Genomic DNA, 21,721 nt, shown 5'->3' on the forward strand with positions numbered 1-21,721 from the left:
AATACATCCTAATCACTATAAAAGGGATGGTCTTTTATTCTCTATGCAGAGAAATTTCTAATTAACACCTTGCTGTTAAAGGGGTAGCAGGGATGCTGGAACAATTTTTATAATGGGCGTGCTGAGAGCCATTGAACCAAACAATAAACCCTGTATATGATGGGAACCACTTCAAGGCAGAGGGTGCTGCAGCACCCCTAGTTCCAGCACCTACGAATGGTAGTGTTGCTCTCCATGGAGCCGCCAAGCCCATCGTGTAACTAGACAGGCCCCTGGAGTTTGGTGGAAACGTTGCCTGGAGCATGGACAGTTGTGAGACACCCAGACATGTGGGGTCCTAGTATGTGTGCCAGGAGCAAGTTGTGCAGGAGCAAGAAGTGGTGCTCTGAAAGCTGATGCAAGAGGAGAGCTCAAACCAGCATGAGAGGGAAGGAAACAAAGTTTGGGTACCAACAAATTACCTGAGATGCCTCTCATAAGCAGCAATCATTAGCAAATATTGGTCTTAATTGAATCCCAGAGAAACATCCCTATTTAAGCAGGTTCTCCAGTTTGGAGGAGAATACTGTGTGTATGCATGTGTATATTTTCCCCTCACTCTCTGGTGACAACAGCAAAATCTTTACTTTTCAGATTGTTTGGATTGCATTGGAATAGCGTTGACCTTGGGTGGAGGCAAAAGCTTAAATCAGGCGGAAGGACTTGAAATGTGGACATAGAAGGTTGCTCGTTTAGTTGAGAATAGCACATGTCAAAGGTCCAACTACTTGCTTTTAGGAGGATTTGAAAGATTTATGATTCAAGCTGTTTTTTGGGGAGTAGGCTGTAGATTGGAACATTCAGCCATTTAGGATTTAGCATCCAGAAAAGGATTAAACTATTTGGGTTTTCCTGGTATCAGTCAATTTACAGAGGCTGAAATTACACTGGTAACGTTCCAGTTAAGTCTGTTCTTTTCCACATGGCTGAGCCTGGAAGGAGTTCATCCAGAGTTTCAGGAATGTAAACAATTGTAAAATTTGTGCCAAAAATGAAGGAGGGATTATTCTGATGTTAATTTTACCTACTCTTTCTCCTTCCTTACAGTGTTGCTAATAATCACAAACAGAATCTAATGACTGTTGCTAATCTGGGTGTGGTATTTGGACCAACGCTGCTTCGACCTCAAGAAGAAACTGTTGCAGCGATTATGGACATCAAGTTTCAGAATATTGTGGTTGAGATTTTAATAGAAAACCATGAAAAGGTAATGTTTTCCCCTTACTTCTGAATTTTAATAAAGTTTATAATAAAAAATTTGTCTCCGTGACAACCCCAACACAAATTCTTCAATAAACCACCTTCTCTAGATGATCAGTACACAACATTGCAAGAGAGAAGATCTCTTCTCTTAGCTAAAGGAAAATTGCCATTATCCAAAACTAATCTGGCTCATACCTGCCCTTGGTACCTTGTATCCAGAAGGAGTGTGTTTGTACAGCACCTAACACAATGGGGCCCTGGTTCATGACTAGGGCTCCTATGAGCTACAGTAATACAAATAATAAATAATAACAACAACATTGGGATTCTGTTCTTTTTTTAGATGCTGAAGCATATTATTTCAAACTGAAATTTCCCATGAGGGAATCGTACTTCCAGTTAAATACTCGGGTGAAATCCTGGCCACACTGAAATCAGTGGTAAAACTACCTTGGTTGTCAATGGATATGTCTACACAGCAAAGAAAAACCCATAGCTGGGGTGTGCCAGCCAACTTGGGCTCACAGGACTCAGACTGCGAGGCTGTTTCATTGCTGTGTAGACTTCTGGGCTTGGGCTGGAGCCCAAGCTCTGGGCCTCTCCCACCCTGCAAGGTCCTAGAGCATGGTCTCCAGCCCGAGCCCAGAAGTCTACACAGCAATGAAACAGCCCCATGACCCTGAGTCGGCTGGTGTGGGTTTTTCTTTGCTGTGTAGACATACCAAATGGGGCTATGATTTTTTGGGGTAGAAATAAATAAGAGTTGAAGAATTCCATAACAGCAAGGAGGAAACGTGGGAAATGGAATAGTATTTCCAAATTGAGCTTTAGTTGGGCTGAAATCACATAATCAACAATTCTAGTAACTTATTTTTCTGGTTATCTTGGCTTGAGCCCATTTCATAGTCCCTTTTTAAAAGTCACCATGTGTTATCTTTTAATTTGGGCAAAGAATTTTGCTAGTTTCAATAGGTCCAGTGATTAGGACATTAGTCTGGGAGTTGGGAGCCCCTGTGTTCAATTCCCTGCTCTGCCCATACTTCCTGTGTGACCACAAGCAATTCACTTTGCCTCTCTGCGGCTCTCAGTTCCCTATCTGTAAAATGGGAATAATAGCTCTTCCCTACTTCATAGGGATTTGTGTGGATAAATACATCAAAAGACTGTGAGATGGCTGTCACATAAAGGAGGCTTAAAACTGCCAACAGCAGTTCTAAAACAAGTAAATTTTCAAATGCATTTAACAAGTGGTTCTCTCTCTGGGTTTTTTGTTTGGTTGGTTTTGGTTTGGGAAGTGCTGCTTAGTTTTCTGGACTACTGGAATGAAGAAAAGAGACCAAACTTTCCTGTGCTCTTCCTCAATCTTTTGTCTGTGGCATATGCCATTTTAGCATGCTTTGACCTTGGCCAGATTGCTTGATAGAGCTCTTAGTAGGATTATATGGGTAATTAAAGGAAATCACTGGAAGTGGCCCTTCTTCAGAATAAAACGGCTAAACTAGTGGGCTAGTCAGAATATCACCATTCCATTAACTATCAGTTAATTGTCTGAAAAAGAAAGTTCCTACTGAAAAAAGACTGGGAGTGGCTGGGTCACTACAAAAAGTAATTTTCCCTCTGCTGATACTCACACCTTCTTGGCAACTGTTGAGAATAGGCCACGTCCACCTTGATTGCATTGGCCTCGTTAGCACTGACCCCCCCCCCCCACCACTTGGTAAGTCAACTCGCATCTTTTCATGTGCTGTAATATTTATACTGCTTACTGTATTTTTCACTCCATGCAGCTGATGAAGTGGGTTTTAGCCCACAAAAGCTTATGCCCAAATAAATTTGTTAGTCTCTAAGGTGCCACAAGGACTCCTTGTTGTTTTTGTTGATACAGACTAACATGGCTACCGCTCTTGATTCCTACATTCTAATAAGCCAAAGTGCATGATATTGGTGTCCCATCACGTGAGATGCTCAGTACCTTCAACTGTCATTGAAGAAGTTCCTAGCTCCCAATTCAGTGTTTTGGGCACAAAATCAGTGTCTTTCAAACAAGTGTCTGTACTGCTTAGTGAGAGGGCCACCATCAATAGGAGGCTCAGAACTTAGATTTACCAATGAATATTCAACTTGTTTAGTTTAAATTAAACAGATTGCTGTATCACCACGGATGTTTCTAGGCAGACGCTGCTACAGACCCATGCTAATTTAGAATGACGAGACTCTGTTTAGAAAGACGTCACAGTTTATTCTTTCTCCAAAGTTCTAGCAGAAGTGAACGCACACATCTGACACATCAGCCATTCACAACATATTACTAAGACAGAGGACCTTCACCTTCTTTAAACCAGGGGTGGGCAAACTACAGCCCGTGGGCTGGATCCAGCCCCTCAGGGCTTTGGATCTGACCCGCGGGATTCCCGCTGCCGCGGGCTCCGCACTGCTCCTGGAAGCGGCCACGCCACGTCCCTGCAGCCCGAGGGGGTAGGGCAGCAGAGAGCGCCGCACACTGCTCTTGCCTATGGGTACTTCTCCCAGAGCTCCCATTGGCCCCCTCATACACCCCAGCCCCTTTCCCTGAGCCCCTTCCTGCACACCGCACCCGCACCTCAACCACCTGCCCCAGCCCTGCAAGCAATTTCCCCTCCCAGGTGTGGCCCTCGGGCCAAAAAGTTTGCCCACCCCTGCTCTAAACAGATGCAGAAAGCCAGGGGCGATTGTTAATGATGTTCCATTAAATGTGGAAACAATGTGGTGAGAAGGGAACGGAGAAAACAGGGCAACTCCGATTATTCTCACAGAAATTGCTGTCATGTGGCATGCTGTCATGTGGCACCTTTGCATTTATTCATCCCAGGGGAGCTATTTTATTTTCCTTTCCTTTTTACTTGGAACAGAATAGAAAAGATGGCTTAATTATGAAATTGCCTGACCTGAGGAGTGAGCAATGTGAATAGCAGGTAAACACCCTACAGGCCTCTCTATCGCTCAGTAGCATCCGCCACTGGCACACAGTGCAAGGTTCAGCATTACCTAGCATTAAACCCTCCCTTGAATCCCTTCAGGAAATTGACTGATTCTGTCTGAATGAAGTCTCTCACTATGCGAGCTGAATGCTCCATCGGCTGGCACTCTTTAAGGAATCAACAACAGATTTCAGATGTTCAGTTTGCATCCTTCTAGACTGGAATTCTAATCTCTGGTTGCCTGTTAGGCTTCCTTTTGCCTCCTAGTATTCAGGGATGGTGAAATTAGCAGATTCCCATCAGCTATTTAAAGACAATTTGTGGCAACAGCATGCCTGTCCGAGAAGCGAGTCAGTTATGTCCATCCAGCAGCAACTAATGCTGCTGATGCTTGCCGTCTGTCATTTGGCAAAAAGGATGGTGTTGCTCATAGGTCAGCCTGGTCCAATTCACAGCGAGAGGACCATTTGCAAACTATCCTCCGTATTTGTGGAGTGCCCCTCACCATAGTATCTAACTGCTAATGGACTTTCCTGTCCATTCTTTTGCCTTGCCCCCAACAAAAAGAAAAATCCCTCATTATCTGTCAGAATTCTTGCATTTCCCCGCAGTGGTCCAGCAAAGGCACCAGGTTCTGAGGCGTCCAGGTCCCCAGCCATTGTCTTTCTTGGGTGGAAACCCGCGTCTCGCTCCCTTCTGACAATTTCAACCACTGAAATGCTCAGCCTTGCTTCCTCTTGCTGCTGCCCTTTGACTCTTTTGCAGGGGAAGGAGGACTGAAAAGGCATTTTCTTACTATTGCTGTGTCACCTCCTCCGCTCCCTCTCCTGCACAGGGTTAGGATATGATGGTAACTGGTAACCACATTGAAAGCTATTTGAAGGGGTCAGTTCCTCAAGTGGGTGAGAAAGAGGAAAGGGAGGGCAATATCTAAGAATAGTCCTAACTGTCTCTTTGCATGAAATGTTGGCAGATCATGAAGCCGAGCCCTGTAGGCTGATGATATATTTGCTCTGCTTTTTAAACACAGGTTTAATAGGCTGGATAACTCCACCGGGCCCTAAATGTTCAGTAACAATTTGACGTCTCACGCAGCACATCTTTCAGCTGTCAAACTATCTCCATTTGTAGGCTTTAGAATCATAATGTGCAGTGGTGGTGGTGGTTTTTCGGGGTGGGGAGGGAGGGTTATCTGGCAGGTTTGCATTTCATTAGTACTATTGATCTTTCCCAATGTAATTAATGACAACTGATCTCTAAAGCTGTCAATGGAAATGCGTGTGTGGGAGGATTTCGAAGTGTTAAGCCTCGAACTGACACTTTGAAAAATGAATTGAATTTGTGCCACTAATGTAAGTAAGTTGCATACTAAATGACTATGGGTCAGTATCACCATTTAGCATGGATTCACTGCAAATTATCTTCTAGGGGAAGAAGACAGTAGTACTGGGGGAAAAACTTTTTAAAACCTAATTGGGCATAAGCTTTCGTGGGCCAAGACCCAGATGCATCTGATGAAGTGGGTCTTAGCCCACGAAAGCTTATGCCCAAATAAATTTGTTAGTCTCTAAGGTGCCACAAGTAGTGCTCGTTGTTTTTGCTGATACGGACTAACACAGCTACAACTCTGAAACCTTTTTAAAGCCTAGTTTCCTTGTCATGTTGTTTGCTTCTTTAAAGTTGTCACCTTACAGTATATTTCTTAATATTAATTGATGAGAGCTGATAAAAGCCTTCCCAATGGAGATACTTAGGTGACTAGCACTATACAAGTGCATTGCATGTTTACTGCAGTTGCTTTACATTGATTTACACTGGGGACTCACATGTGGAGTGATTTAAATCACCAAATGAAAAGCCACAGTTTAAATCAGGGGTGCCTAACTTACAGACTGTGGGCCGTACACAGCCCACCAGAGCATTTCATAAGGCCCGCGGCCTGCTTCAGCACAGTAAACTAACGGGCAATCCATTTGCATTTTGTCGTCATGTTTACATCATTTTAGTTTACACAAGTGCGTAAATAGACAATAGTGTACACAGAAACAACCTACCCCAATACATACAAAACAAGCTGACCTTACAATATAAATCAATACAGGTGACTTTAAATCTTATTAAAATACGTAGTATCTGTTTGGCCCACACAAGGTTGTGTTTAGATTTATGTGGCCCTCCTGTGTAGTTGGGTTGGGCACCACTGATTTAAATAATCAATTTTTCCACTTTTCCATTTGTACTTTTGTTTTATAAAGAAAGGTGCATTCTCATTGGTTGATATAACCATTAAAACATGTTGATTTACAATGGCAGTGGTTCTCAACCTGTGGCCTGCTGGCCGCTTCTAGCCCAATCAACACATAGCTATAGCCCATGTAACATCCTCAGGGCCATCCAGGTCATATATATATTGTGTGGATACAGCCCACATAACACACAGAGAGCTGAATATGCAGCCCACAATAGTAAATAGGTTGAGAACCACTGACCTAGAGTCTTTATAGAGACAAAGTGGGCAAGGTAATTTCTTTTATTGGACCAAATTCTGTTGGTGAGAGAGACATCAGGTCCAATAAAAGATATTACCTCACCCACCTTGTCTCTGCAATATCCTGATACTGACGTGACTGCAACTACACTGCATAGATTTGGCACATCTTTTTTTGCTATCTAGGTGGGTACACTGTAATATTTACATTTATTTAAGACAGGATATAGCTTAATATTTTCAGATTCTTATTAATTGTACATTATATGTTAGGAAATGGTAAATGCTATATTGCTTATTTACTAGATGATTAACTTTTTGCTCATGATTTGTGTCAAACTGCGTGAGGATGGCAACTGGGATTTAATAAAGTCCACAGAACAGGATATTATATTTATTTTTATTAAACCAGACAACCTTAAATGTTTTGGATACATAAACTTATTATATTAATAAGTATTAAAATAAGCTGCACATTTACAACTAAATGACTATTAAAATGAGGATTTAACTGTAGGTAGTGAATTAAACTGATTCTTTCAGATCAGCCTGGGAAAAAAATTAAAATATACCTAAGTAAAAAGTGACTAGAGCTTAAGTTCCTACTCCGCTAAGTTTCTTGAAAATGAGACAGTCTCCTAAGTTACGTAGGCTGTCCTTCAAACTTTTAAAGCTAGTAGATCTCATCCTCCCTCCCCTCTCATTTTTATTCATAGTCTGGAAGAGAGAGACAAGTTTTCCTACTTTTTTCAGCTCCAGACTGATTTCTCAATTTTGACTGAATTAGTCCAAATGAAGAAAATATTATTTCTGTGCCTGCAGCTATGAAAAAGCTGGTTTAGCACTTCAACAAACTCTGGTTTCAGGTGCTTAGCTAGTGATTTGCACCAGTTGAGTGGTTTCACTTTCTTTAAAACATCATCAGCAAACACCCACTATTTGAATGGTTCACCTCCAGCCCTGACATTTGTTATGCTTGGCATGATTGATGAGTGATTATTAGTTGCCTGTGTCATAGCAGCAGCATCTTCTTGGGCAGTTAAGCATCTACGTTACCGCTTTGGGTTGAGTATATAAACATGAAAATGAGGTGAAGCTTCTTTACTGCCTGCGGTTTAACTTCATTGTTGGATATTTTTCTTCAATGTCTCTTGAAGATCTTTCCAAATTTCAGCAGCATCAACAATACAGCAGCAATCTTTCTGCCATTTGTCCAAGGCTATGGAAATGCTGAATATACTGGAACTTATATCTTCTATATTTCCCTTTAATCCAATGTTGACTACTTTGGCTGTGATAATTCAATTTGGTTTATCACAATTTTCTTCACAAATTGTTATCAGAATAGGCCATTTCTTAGTAAATAACTCAAAACAATCAGTCTCTGAATTCCATCTTGCATCGGGGGAACAATTAGTTTGGATCCCCTGTTCTCTTTGGTGAAGCTGAAGCAAAGTGGTTGTTAACGGAAGTATTTTTCAATTTCAGCAACATTTTCCTTTATTTTTGGAGTTGTACTTAAATCTTTGTCTGAAAGATGCCTCAGATGAGCACTGTACACACATGTGATGTTTCAGGTTCTCTTCATTATCTTCTTTTATCGTCTCATCTTTGCTACATTTGTAGCACTGTGACAAAGCTACATACTTGAATTTTTGTTCACAGTTTGTTGTAGCTTTTACTGCTCCTTCTTTTAAGTATTCTATGATATGGGCATTTCCTGATGGATCAGTTGTTTTTGTCAGATAGACAACCCCATTTTCTGTTGTCACACACACACACGTTCCTGGATCATTGTGTACATTGGTCCACCCATCAAGACTCAGATTAACAAATTTCACACCAATGTTTGTTGCAGACTGTTCAGTCTCTTTCACGCTGTATCCAGCAACCTTCCAGCAGTGTTTGCTCTGCTGCTTGGAGTGTAGCCTGGTTGTAACGATTGAACTATGTTAATGAACTATTTGTTCTGAACAAGATGAAAAGGAGAATTTGTTGCATAAATGATGAACCGAGCAATCTTGTAATATATGGAGGCTTGCTGGCATTTGTTGGTCCTGATTATGAACTCAGCTATGTTTTTACTGGATGTTGAAGTCTTCTTTTATTTTTTTTTTTTAATATAGGTAATTTACTGTCTGATGTATGTTTAGTTGCTGGTTACTGGTGGTACTAGTAGATGACAGAAGTTGTAGATGTTGCAGATGATGGATGTTCATAACCTCTTATATCGAAGCTAGATCCGGAAATAAAATGGTGTATATATTTAAAAAAAAAAAAAAAAAGTAACACTCAGTCACTGAGTATTATGCAGTGCACAGCTTTAAAAAAATGACAGAGTCTTGCTGTGGGGGTGCTCACCAGACCATCATCCCTTGCAGTGGGAGCTCTCTCAATGGCCATTGGCCCCGTCACTACATTCCCTCTCTGAGCTGGATCAGAGATGTTTGATCTGTAACATTCTGCCGGCTGCTCTAGCTTCACAGTTGTTCATACTAGATTAAAGCTAGCTTGGGTATGTCTACACATGCTGCTGCAATCAAACCTCCCAATTGCAGAGTAGATATACCCAAAGAGACAGAGCAGCAGAGCTATGATTATAATTTGCAAATCCTGGCAGCTAGTCCCATAGCTGTTCAGCTGCCTCTCTCTATGTTAATTGGAGCCTTTATGTGTGAGTAATAAAACACAGGTTTACTCTGTGGAGAATGGGTTTTGAGTGAGTGCTACATTTAAAAATTTTTACATAAGGATTAATCTCAGCTTTGGGAAATGGAGTCTCCCTCTTTGAGTCCAGCAGCAGGGGTGTCTCCACATTTTTTGTTAAAGAGGTCTGTAGCAATTTCAAAAATGTCAAAGTCAAATCTGAAGTAAAGTATTTATTTACCTTCTAGTCCTTTGTTTCTTCATGGCCTGAAGAGGAGACTGGAAACAGACATCAGCACTTTCTTAATTTAGCTATTTATTGATTTCTCTCTTGTCCATTGTAAGCAACTACTTCTACCTTCAGTGCTACATGATGCTCAAAGGGGACATAGATAGTGGATTTGAATATCCATGCTACTGTGCCAGATGGTTCCCCCTCTGTCATCCATTTTATCTCAACAGGCCCAATACCGTTAGAATTTGAAAGAGCAAAGCTCTCCTCCTTGTCTTCTCCAATCTTCACAGTAGAGGTCTTCAGAGGTAGCTGGCTGCATCCTCTGGGAGTTTCCCAGGCTTCAGTAGAGCAATCCCTGTTGCCTGTTGCCAGCTTGTTGACACTTCTCCGGTTCTGTGTAGGGCAGTAAAAAGCTCCGCTAGCCATTCCCATCTCCCCAGATTCTTGAGAAACTCTGAAGGAATTCCATCAACCCCTACAGCTTTCTGGCTTTTGGTTTCCAACAGTGCAACATTGATCTCCTTGACAGAATATGGGGAAGAGAGTGGGGATTCCTCCGGGCATTATTGAAGATTTCTGCGGAGTTCCCACTGGATCTCCTCACATGTAATCTTGTCTGTCGGCATCTTGCTGTTAGAAAGAAGATGAAAAGTAACAGCATTTGCTATCACCTTTGCTGAGCATTGTGTTACTGGCTGGGATCCTCCAAGTTGCCACAAAAGAGCCCATGCCTTATGGCTCAAATGGGTGAAATCAAGACTTTCAGTGGTCTCTTTCCACCTCTCCAGGCGTGCCGAATTCAAGGACTCAAGCAGCGCAGTGGCTTTATCTGGGTTGCCACTCTTTTCCTATTCCCTCAGGAGAGACTCGGATTCTTTTGTCCAGCAGGGGATGAAAGCCTTGTGGTGACCACACAGGATGTACTTCTTAGTGGTCGATTTTAGGATGTTTGTAAAACGACTGAAGTTTCTAGGTATCAGGTTTGAGCCGTGGGATCTGAGATTCTATTTCTGAAGTTTCAGAGGAACAGCCGTGTTAGTCTGTATTCGCAAAAAGAAAAGGAGTACTTGTGGCACCTTAGAGACTAACCAATTTATTTGAGCATGAGCTTTCGTGAGCTACAGCTCACTTCATCAGATGTTGAACACCTGATGAAGTGAGCTGTAGCTCACGAAAGCTCATGCTCAAATAAATTGGTTAGTCTCTAAGGTGCCACAAGTACTCCTTTTATTTCTGAAGTGTAGGTTAATCAATCGTGTGGAAATTCCAACGTGGCTTTGGCACAGACTGCATAAGAGGCACGTCCAGGCCATTCTGGAGGATGATCGGGCGATGTTGGCTATGAGGGAAGTGGCTCAACATGGTTCTTGTGGCCAGTGGGACACATGCCCAATTATGGGTCACAAAACACAGGTCAGGGTTGTGATCCATTGTCCATCCGATGAGGTGAGCTGTAGCTCATGAAAGCTTATGCTCAGATAAATTTGTGAGTCTCTAAGGTGCCACAAGTACTCCTTTTGTTATTGTCCACCTCGCAGACCAAAAAGATCCAGATTGCTTCAGATCATAGAGCAGGTGGAGGTCTTCAAGAGAGGCCCATTCTGTGATCTGTTCCCCGGCTGTGTCATTTAAGCAGTATCCCTAGTCTTCGTGATGGCTGTTAAAGTCACCTATGTAGATGGCCGGATGAGGAAGGGAAGATAAGATGGGATCAGGCCACATGATGTTAGGTGGTTGTATATTTTTACTGTAATGATGTCCCTAATTCTAACCATGTTGATCTCTCACCCACTGGTCGATGATTCTTCCAAAACTTCCACATCCTCTAATCCATTTCGCATGTACGCTGCTAGCCCATGTTTTGGATAGTTGACAGCAGTGATTTCAGTATAGCCATAGATGTTATATCTGGCAGCTTTATCTTTTTCTTTTATGTGTGTTTCTTGGAGGGCCACAATGTCAACGTGATGGTCTTTGAGGGTCCTCGAGAGGTAATCTGCTTTTTCCCTGGACATCCCTTCTACGTTAAGTTGGTATATTCGGAGGACTGGCCCAACTGTTCTTTTTGGGTCCTGGAAAGGGTAGTCTGAGGAAGTATAATCATTGCTATGTTCACTGGGAAGTTGGTAAAATGTCGTCCAGTGGCCAGTTGACGACACTTGTATGTTTGGATTTGCACAAAACACAGAGCTCAAAAAAACCCAGCATTTAACAGAAGCACCACATAAAGGTTGTCTTGCTCTTGCTGTGCTAAGTAAATAAAGCACACAGAACCACATGATAGAGCTGTGATCATTAAGAGCAGCTCACCATGCTATTATCCTGCTGTTACCCAGGGCTGCAAATTGTCTATTAAATGACTGTTTTAATCTGCTAAAATATGAGCTTTTGCAGGGCCAGGAACACTTTTAATTTTTGGAGTTGGTACACCAGGGAAAATACGGGGAGTGGGGGGAGAATGCTGTTAATAAAAAGGTTTGGTTTAATAAAAGAAGCTTATAAAATAGTAGAAAGACTACTGGGGAGGGTATTTTCTGAATCTTGTACGACTGAAGTCATCTCAGTGAATGGAGTGTAGGCTACAAAACCAGATACCCTTCACTCTGTAAATAAGTATTTAGCAATCTGCAAAGGGTGGATTAGATGGAAAGGAAACAATATATATTTTGATATAGCATCTGAAAATTAGATGGAAAGGAAACAATATATATTTTGATAGCATCTGAAAACTTGTAGCCTCTTTTCTGCAAAGTGATCTCCAGTTCTCCAAAATTGCATCAGTGAATTTATGAGCACAAGACTCAGTGATTATCTGATATCACCCATTGTGCAAACATTAGGATCAATTAAAATTTTTAACTGCAAGGCAAAATTATGGAAGATTATCATGGATGAGATGCTACATTTATAGGTTTAATTAAATTGGTTTATAATGGGTTCCAGCAAAATTAAAACCACGCTGTCTCGGTTAAGCCTTATTTGGTCAGAAGTTACATACATATTTGCTTTAAAGCATGTGACTGTTTTTTCTGTTTTGTTTTTTGTTTTTTTTTATCGGAAGTTAATTTTCAACTCTCTGTGAGAAACAATAACACGCAATACAATTAGTAAATACACAATACAATTACTAAACGTAGTTTTTTTTCTTTATCTGTTTGGGTTTTTTTTTTTTAGTACAACTCCCATGCAGAGTGTTGTATCTATGGGAGATCTAAATGCAAGAGCAAAAGAAAGGAAGTTAAACATTTATTCTGATTAAGGAATTACTGTAGGGCAAGGCTAGTCATTAGCCCCACCATGTCAGGAGATAAAAATCCCTAATGGAGCAGAGTTGGGGACTAGCATCTTGTAACACATCTCTTGTCTCCTGGGTCAGGTGACCTAGAATACTATAAAGTGGGAGCTTTGGTGGATCCTACTTGAAGTGTCAGTCTTTCTTTTTGCTATGATAAGTTATACCAGTGTTGTTGTAATTTTTTCTTGTTGAATTGAATGGGAGGCTTTAAGAAACCTAGACTGAAAAGCATATGTGTCTGAATCTTAGGTGGTCCACCCCCAGTACTTGGGTTCTGTACCAGATGAGTTAGTGACAAGCAGAAAGGGATGTGTGTCAGATACCCAGGACAACCATTGGTAGTTGGTCGCTCCTAGGGACAAAGAGTAGCACGTGAAATGGACCAAGCTACTTGTGAGAGCAATTGTGGCTTGGCACTTCTTCAGCTGATACACAAAGCAAAACAGTGTGAATGAATGTGTGAGTTAGGTATCCGAGTGAGTTAGGTATGTAGCTCTTGAAAAGGAGCATTCAGATAGGAATACACGTTCTGTCTTGCAGCCTGTCCAGCAACTTACTTACGCTCACAGGCAGCTTTTTGTTCATCAGGGTCTTCATCACTGGCCCTGACTTTGAAAAGAATTTTTGCAATGTGAGTAATCGCCACTTCCTGTTCCTTTACACAGTATGTATCCTAGTACAGTGGTTTTCAAACCTTTTTTTCTGGGGACCCAGTTGAAGAAAATTGTTGATGCCCGCAACCCAACGGAGCTGGGGATGAGGGGTTTGGGGTGTGGGAGGGGGCTCTGGGCTGGGGCAGTGGGTTAGGGTGCGGGAGGGGGTCAGGGCTCTGGGCTGGGGCTGGGGATGAGGAGCTTGAGGGGCAGGACAGGCTTTAGGTTTGGGGGAGGGCTCAGGGCTAGGGCAGGAGGTTGGGGTGCGGGAGGAGGTCAGGGCTCTGGGCTGGGGGTGTGGGCTCTGGGGTAGGGCTGGGGATGAGGGGTTTGGGGTGCAGGAAGGGGTTCCAGGTTTAGGGGGGCTCAGGGCTGGGCCAGGGGATTGGGACAGGGACTCCAGCGGCTCCCAGTCAGTGGCGCAGCCAGGGTGCACCGTGGCCCGGGCTGCGGCCCAGAAGCAGCCAGCAGCAGGTCTGAGTCCTAGGCGGAGGCGTGCAACTCTCGCCTGGAGCCACCGCGCCCTCCCCCCCCAGTTCCCATTGGCCGATGACTGGCCAATGGGAGTGTGGAGCCGGTGCTTGGGGTAGGGGCAGCGCCCAGAGCCCCATGACCCCCCTGCCTAGAAGCTGAACCCGCTGCTGGCCGCTTCCGGGGCACAGCGCGGTGTCAGAAAAGGTAGGCACTATCCTGCCTTAGCTGGGCAGCACCACCAACGGGACTTTTAACGTCCCAGTTGGCAGTGCTGACCGGAGCAAGGCGACTCAGCGCCTTACATGCCACGACCCACGGTTTGAAAAACACTAGCCTAGTACAGCAGTTCCCAAACTTTAGCAACTCCATTTTGATTTAAATTTTTTCACGGACCCCCCACTCAGCCCCAGGTCCCGCTCCCACTCCACCCCTTTCCCCAAGGCCACACCTCTTCTCGCCTCTTCCTTTCCTCTTCCATGCCTCTTTCCATCCCTCTCTTGAGCATGCTCTCTCCCCGCTCCTCCCAGTGCCTCCTGCACCCCACTGAACAACTGTTCCCCGTTGTGCAGGAGACACTGGGAGGGAGGGAGAGAGGGAGGGAGGAGGAGTTAATCAGCGAGTCCCGCAGACCCCCGGAGTACCCTCGCAGACCCCTGTTTGAGAAACGCTGGCCTAGTATATACAAGCTATGCTTGAGCAGTATTTAAAGATAGGACATTTGGTTGATGTGCTGTCAGTTGTGTGATGTAGAGGACTTTGAGTATCCATGCAGGTCAGCTACTGTTGGTTGGTTTCCCCTGGATAAAGTTGCAGCAGAAAATGGAGATCAGCTTTTTTAAAGAGCCAAATATGTGCCATCCTCAGAGTGAAGCGTACAGCACTTCAGCAGGTCGAGTTGAATTATCAGGCCACCTGAATTTTCATGGACATAAAGTGCAAAAATCACCCTGGCACTTGTGTAGCCAAAGTATTAGTATTGGTCAAGACTTACATTGACCAAGACAGATCTTCAGCAAGGCCTACTTACTCCTGGCTTCCCAGCTAATTAGAGTAATTTAAATGGCACTTTTTAAAGGACTCTAAGCACTAACATTTACCACTGACCCTGCTTTTTGATACCTTCAGGAGAGACGTGACTTTAAATTAGCTAATTAAGGCTTCTGTGTTTTTTGCATTTATTTTTAAAAATTAGCATGGAGGTTTTTTTTGTCACAAAACAATAAAGCAATGAGTTTTTGGCAGCTATTCATACTAGTTGGCAGCCAGAATGTTTTAGCTTTTGTACAGGGGTTTGGCTAAATCTGAAAGCACTATTACAGTTGTGTCCTGGCTGAGTGTCTTACATTCCTGGAGGCGTGGGGAGTGAGGTGTTTTTGAAATAGCATTTTCTACAGTCCTAGAGTTGAGCAGCCTTTGAAGAGTTGGGGCCCAAAGAGCTAGAGCAGAAAATGGCACTGAAGTGTGTGTTTAATGCATTCTTGCTAGGGGAGCCCTTGAAAGAGTAGCCTTGAGGGATCCCCCGTGCAGAAACTAATAGCTCCAAAAATGCTGCTGTTTCAGCTCATCCCGTTCAAAAATTCCATTCCCTTTAGGAAAAATGTGATAACTTAGTTTTCAGACAGCTGTGCATGGGAGTTACAAAGAAATTCACAAGCTGGTTGGCTTCACTAGACCCTGTGAACTGCCAGCCTATGGGGAACAGCTGCAGAGCATGCGGATTTAAATATATAGATATCTATTTAATTTTACTTTCTGTATGTCAACTTTCACAGCTAGCTGCTAAGCGTAAGCCGGCCTTCTAAGCGGGAAGGGCATGAGGCTACGAGAATTACTCGTGTTTTGCTAATTAGCAAAAAAAGCTTTGGTGAGGAGTAGAGAAAGGGGGTGGAATTGGGGTGGGGGTGGAATTTAACATGACACTGTTAAAGGCTGTTTCTTTCATTATTGTGATTCTGTGCTGATAACTGAGGTCCCCTCCATCCCCTGTTTCATAGCAACACTTGACCTTTCTTTTAAAAAACAAAAGAAGAACAAGCCCATCAAACCCCCATCCTTTTATTTATAGATATTTAACACTGTGCCAGAGACACTACCGCCAAACTCGCAGCTGCTGTTACTATCTCGTAAGAAGAGTACTGATTCCAAGCCTCCTTCCTGCAGCGAGAGACCATTAACACTCTTCCACACAGCACAGGCCAATGAAAACCGTAAGTATGTCAATCCTAGATGCAGTGAGTTGTGTTACAGTGCTGTACAATGTTGTGTTACAATGCTGTTATCTACTCAGAAGGTTTCTGATCATGACTGATGGGGCTCAGTTCTCACACCATAGGATACGATGCTCGCTCATTAACTTCAATAGGAGTGATACATAGCCTATAGTATGAGGGGGCCCCAGGCTTCTAAAACATCATATTAATAGAGAGAGCTAAAGCTTGTCTAATCCCCGAGCTCTTACCCCAAGGGCTTGAAGTTAGGCTGTATAAAAATAGTAGTGTAGAAAATTGATATCCCTTCCCCATCTCATTTAGTTTTGCACTCTTGTCTTCCATGACCCTCCATACTATTTTCTATTGGCTGCTTGGGATATGTTAGTTAACTCGGAGCAGAACATCTGCAGCAAGGACAACCACCCAGTTCAGCCTTCAGAGAGATGCTTTTGGACATCAATAGATGTTTTCCCTTGAAAAGAAACAGACATTTCAGCCATCAGGTTTTACATCCCTCCTAGGAATCCCACTTCAGTTTAAAAATCTCCTCGACCATCAATCCATTACTATCACTACTATTTAGTATTTGACTCTTTCGTCTAAGGATCTGAAAGTCCCTGTCCACAAGCCAAATGTCCTAAGGGCTGTTCCACTGGCACCGATGATCCCATAGAGACAGTTCTGTGATCCCTGGGCAGCAGAACCCAAGATGTTCCAGGTACACCAATCTGCTTACCTGACACGCCCCCATGTACCCAAGGTGGAAGAGAAAGAGTAGCATAATTATGTTGGCTTTACACTACATGAGTTTCCCCCTGTGCCAAGAGAGTCCTCAAATGCCACATTTGGGTACCTTTCTGGCTGCTTTGCCTTAGTAGTGGCCAAGGATCTGGCCCTTAATCCTTAAAGGAACAGAGCTGCTTGGAGAATGTTTGTTTTATTGGGAATGAAGCTGCGTGTTGCCGGTTTCTAATGCGTTAGCAGCCATGTTGCATTGCATTAGCATCCCTGGTTCTAAAGACCCAATGAACAAAGTGAAGATGGGTTGAGGAACACCTCCCCCCGCCACACACATTTTTTTAAGTGTCTGTTAAAAATGTTAGTCCTCTGTTCACAGAACAGGTTCAGCTCACCTAAAATGTCAGAGTTTTGACTAGGAAGGATCACCTCTGTATGGTGGTTCTACCTCCCCTCTGTGTGGTGGTTCTGCCTCCATGGCTCAATCAGACCGTGGCAACTCAATTCACACTTCCATCAGCACAGCTAGTACTGGTAACTTCTGTGGATTTTTTTTAATGTGGTCAACTGTCTGTTGGAAAATGGGCTGAGAGCACTGAACAGCCTGTCATTTTTAGTGTCCACACTTCAAAACAGATGGAAAAAGTGGAGATGGTTCAGAGAAGAGCATCAAGAATGATTTGAATACTGCATTACATTGAGATACTTAAGGAACTCAATCTATTTAGCTGATCAAAAAGATGAGATAAGGTGATCATGGTCTGCAAGTAAGATCTTTAATTGGAGAGGGCACTTTAATCTAGAGATAAAGGCATAATAAGAGGTAATGGCTGGAAATTGAAGAGCTAAGCAACTTAAAAATGGAAATGAGATGCACATTTTTGACACTGAGGTCAGTTTAACCTTTGGAAAAACTTAAAGGATGTAGCGAATTTAGGGTGACCAGATGTCCCAATTTTATAGGGACAGTCCCCATTTTTGGGTCTTTTTCTTATACAGGCTCCTATCTTCTGTTTTTAAAATCTATGAATCTATGAACCTTTGCTTGCTACTGACCTTGGCTGCATTTGAACCAGATGTAGAGTACGTGGATTTAAAATAAGAGAAACCTGTTTTATTATCACATTTCATTCCTTACCATTTCTCGCCACTTTATAGAGAATGCTCTAGCATCTTGTTCTTTTACTTTGATATAATAAGGCACTTCTATCACCATTTGAATGCTGTTTTTGGATAACCTGTATCATAGTACCCTGCAGCCAAGTTCTCATCCAACAGTCTTTGCACTGACTCTTCAAAAGCAGAAAGTTACTAGAAGCATGACCAGAAGAAGCTGGACATTTAGGAAAAACTCAACTGAATCCTTGTTTGCAATGCTTTTTTATCATAGATTGCAAGGGATTCTAGCTAAACCAGTGTGAAATCGGACTTGGTGATGCATTATTTGCAATTGGACAGAAAAGGCGTGAAATGAGACTGGCCGAAGAGTTTAATCTGAAGTGGGTTTTTTTGGTTTGGTTTTTTTTTTAAATGAGGGAGATGATTGCAGAAAACACAAGATTCAAACCTCCCTTACGTGTGGGCTGCATTTCGGTTTTTTTCCTTTGCCAGGAGGATATTTTATGTAGGATCTTGAAAAGGAAACTTGTGTATTTGATTTATTAATGGAAGCTTTATTATCTGCGGGAGCTGAACAAAATCTTAGCTGTCTGTTATGGGCTGTTCAAGGAGTGCTGCAGACAGAGGGAAAGTCTGCTCAACACAAGGGCATGTTATCATAACCTCTGGGCATGCCACGACTAAGCTACTGTACAGTTTATTATCCAGCAATCCAGAACTAGAACTTTTCCAGGTGTGGCTCTCCAAATGCCCGCTGAATCAGACAGGCACTTTATAAAGTGACTTTTCTGCTTTCTGTATAACAGAAATGAATTTGTTCTACGCTATTTATTGTTTCATTTTTGGAGATATCTGGCCAACTAAACTATCACAATGAAGAAACCTTAACTTACACTGTTTAAGTGCTCAAAATAGAGTTTTGGCCTTTTAAAAAGGGGGAAAGAATTAAAAAACACCAAAAACAACTTCTCTCCCAGCTTCCTCAGGTGAAACATCCTCAGCTCCCTTGCCTGGGAATTATTTCAATTTAATACATACTGGTAGTCCCCTTCAAAATTATCCAGGCAGTTGACACAGTTTTGATAGGTTCAAGGGCCTTATTTTCACAGGTTAGCCTCGGGCAGAAAGTGCTTGAAAATAACAAGCTGCATGGTGGAGATGATGATCTACTAACTCAGAAATCTAGACTCCTCACTGCCTGCCATTGGTATCAGTTCAGTTAGGTCCAGGTACAGAATCTAATGAAATACAGGCCTTTCCAGATCTGCGCTGGGGGGAGATTACATTTTAAAAAAATAAAAATACCCTAGATAAAATAATACTACAATCTGGTATGACTTTGGCCAGCCTATTTTTAAATCTTTAAATTTGACTAATTTCCTTCTTAATGTATCCCCAGTTCAGTGCTCTTTTAATGCCACCAGAATGGAACAGTCACACCAATTTCTCACTTCTGTCTTCTCTTCTGTGGATGACCCCTTTCATTACAAAGAATTTCCCTTCTCTCCCCAGCAAGCCTGACTGAATTTCAGAAACCTCTTGCATCAGATCATTACGTTACCTCTCGTAGGGTGTCTATGCTTTTGAGCTGGGGGTGTGATTCCCCGCTCGAGGAGACATATTCATGTGAGCTGTCATCAAGCTGGCATGCTAAAAATAGTGCAGTTGTGGCAGCACAAGGGGCGGGGGCTAATCACCCTGAGAGCATGTCCCTTGGAGAGGTTAGCTAAGTGCTCAGGGCAGTTAGCCACTCCTGCTGCTGGAGCTATCTTCTGGTTTTTTTGGTGCACTCACTCAATGAGAGCGAGCACAAGTGCGTCTACTCGAGCTGGAATCACACTCTCTGTTCAACATTTAGACATACCCTTAATGGGAACCAATGGCGCTGAAAATGAAGCGACGGTATAAGCTCCCACCGTACTCGTCACTGTGCACTCTCTTGTCTCATCCGTCCTCATTTCCTTCCTGTTATGCTGAGATCTCTCTGAGCTGTACCAAAGTGATGCTTTAAGTTGCCTATAACTACTGACCAGTCTACTTCTCCAACCCCAGACACTTCTTTCTTACAATACACATAAGGACACTTACGTAATTGCATAAATGACAATAGATTTAGTCTCAATTTAGTGTAGGTGAGAACAGAAAATGGCTCCTAGTTTCCAGAAGTGCAAAGAACAGGGGGGATGACAGGTGGATAGACGTACCGGAGGTTTCTCACAATGATAGCCAATGGTCTTATGCTCTAACCGCGTTGCCAGTGGTTTCTGCAAAAAACGGTTGGGTGTCAGGATCCCTGTGGCATTTGTCCTTGCCGATTTGTGTTAAATTGGTTAGTTACAGCAGCCTGGGAAGACAGTGTGGTTTAGTGGAAGGGTCACAGGTTTGGGAGTCAGGAAATGTGGGTTCTATTCACAGTTCTGTCATAACCGGTTCTGTGAACTTGGGCAAGTCACATCACTTTGCTTTAATTGGTCTGTGATATCCAGGAGGTCAGGTGAGATGATCTGATGGTGTCTTCTGGCCTTGGCATCTATGAACCTCTCTGTGCCTTTGTTAACTTTTTCAGCCTTTCTCTGTCCTGTTTTTTTAGGCTGTGGACACTTCGACGTAGGGACTGTTTTTCCTGTGTGTTTGCGCTGTGATGAGCACAGGAGTCCGAATCTCAGCTGAGGCCTGTAGGCTCTACATTAATATAAGCCAATAATAATAATAACTAATAATACAGCAACATTGTAAAAAGTGGCTGTATTCCAGAAGTTGCTTTTCTGAGAGGCATAACATGCAACCCTCACATGGATAGGGCTAGTTTTCTAATAACTGTACTAGTTTTATGATGCTGTATTTACAAGAATGAAACCAGACACTGTTTTAAACCTACCCAATAATCTTTGAAACATAACAAAAAGAAAACATGACGAGGTGCTGTTTGTCCTCCGGGCAAGGATTCCTCAGCCCTCTATAATGTTTGCTGTCAGCGTGTATAGTGCACCTATCAGAAGCATGAACATTAAAAATTGAAACACATACAGAAATAAATCCAAATTGACCATGTCACCAGTAAACTGAAAAACTTTCCACCTCACAAAAGATTAAGATTCTGCCCATTCAAGGAACACTTGAGGAAACAATATGTGCTGTGCAGTGTGCTCTGCAAGTCAACAGATGGTTAGACCAAGGGGGTGGGGAGGAGATAAGGAGAGAATTCAGGAATTGAAGATCCTCTGGTGAGCACTCCCTGCCCAGACATACAAAGTTTAGCAATTGTTACCTGGAACATTCCAGGTGATCATAATGCCAGGCTGGAAAGAGAGAGTGAGTCTATGGTAGGCAGGACCCAACCCATGGAGGGCTTTTATTGATCAAAATCAAACCTTGACATGAAGCCAGTGCAATCTATGAAGTGCTTGTGTAATATGCTTCACCATTCATTAAGCAGGCTGGCATTTTTGCTCTAGCTGAAGCTTGCTGGTAGTTTTCAAGGGTAGTCCCATGCAGAGTAAAATGTATTCCAGTATGGAGCTAATCCAGGCATGGCTAACTGTAGTGACATCCACATCTGAAAGGAAATGTCAGTCACCTTGTCTAGTAAAGATGGAGAAAAACATTCTTGTGCATTGCTGCTTACTAGACATAAAGTAGTAGCTGATGATTTAATATCCTCTGT

The 21,721-nt window shown here is 42.8% G+C and overlaps 1 protein-coding gene across 14 annotated transcripts in view; it reads left to right on the top strand.

Annotated features, from left to right (window-relative positions):
- The window catches only part of ARHGAP26 (Rho GTPase activating protein 26), a 327,103-nt gene that overhangs the window by 215,913 nt on the left and 89,469 nt on the right, over nucleotides 1-21,721 (top strand). For 11 of the 14 annotated variants that reach the window (XR_012160231.2, XR_012160232.2, XR_012160233.2 and 8 more), the window contains 2 exons: nucleotides 1,087-1,246; nucleotides 16,056-16,197. Coding sequence is in view for 7 of the 14 variants with exons in the window: in XM_073355711.2 (XP_073211812.1) it covers nucleotides 1,087-1,246; nucleotides 16,056-16,197 (302 nt within the window). In the remaining 7 variants the exon portion in view is untranslated. The remainder of the gene's footprint in view (nucleotides 1-1,086; nucleotides 1,247-16,055; nucleotides 16,198-21,721) is intronic. The other 3 variants (XR_012160237.2, XR_012160235.2, XR_012160236.2) reach the window with 1 other exon arrangement.

The sequence above is a fragment of the Lepidochelys kempii genome, chromosome 8, assembly GCF_965140285.1.
Source record: "Lepidochelys kempii isolate rLepKem1 chromosome 8, rLepKem1.hap1, whole genome shotgun sequence".
Taxonomy (NCBI): Eukaryota; Metazoa; Chordata; order Testudines; family Cheloniidae; genus Lepidochelys; species Lepidochelys kempii.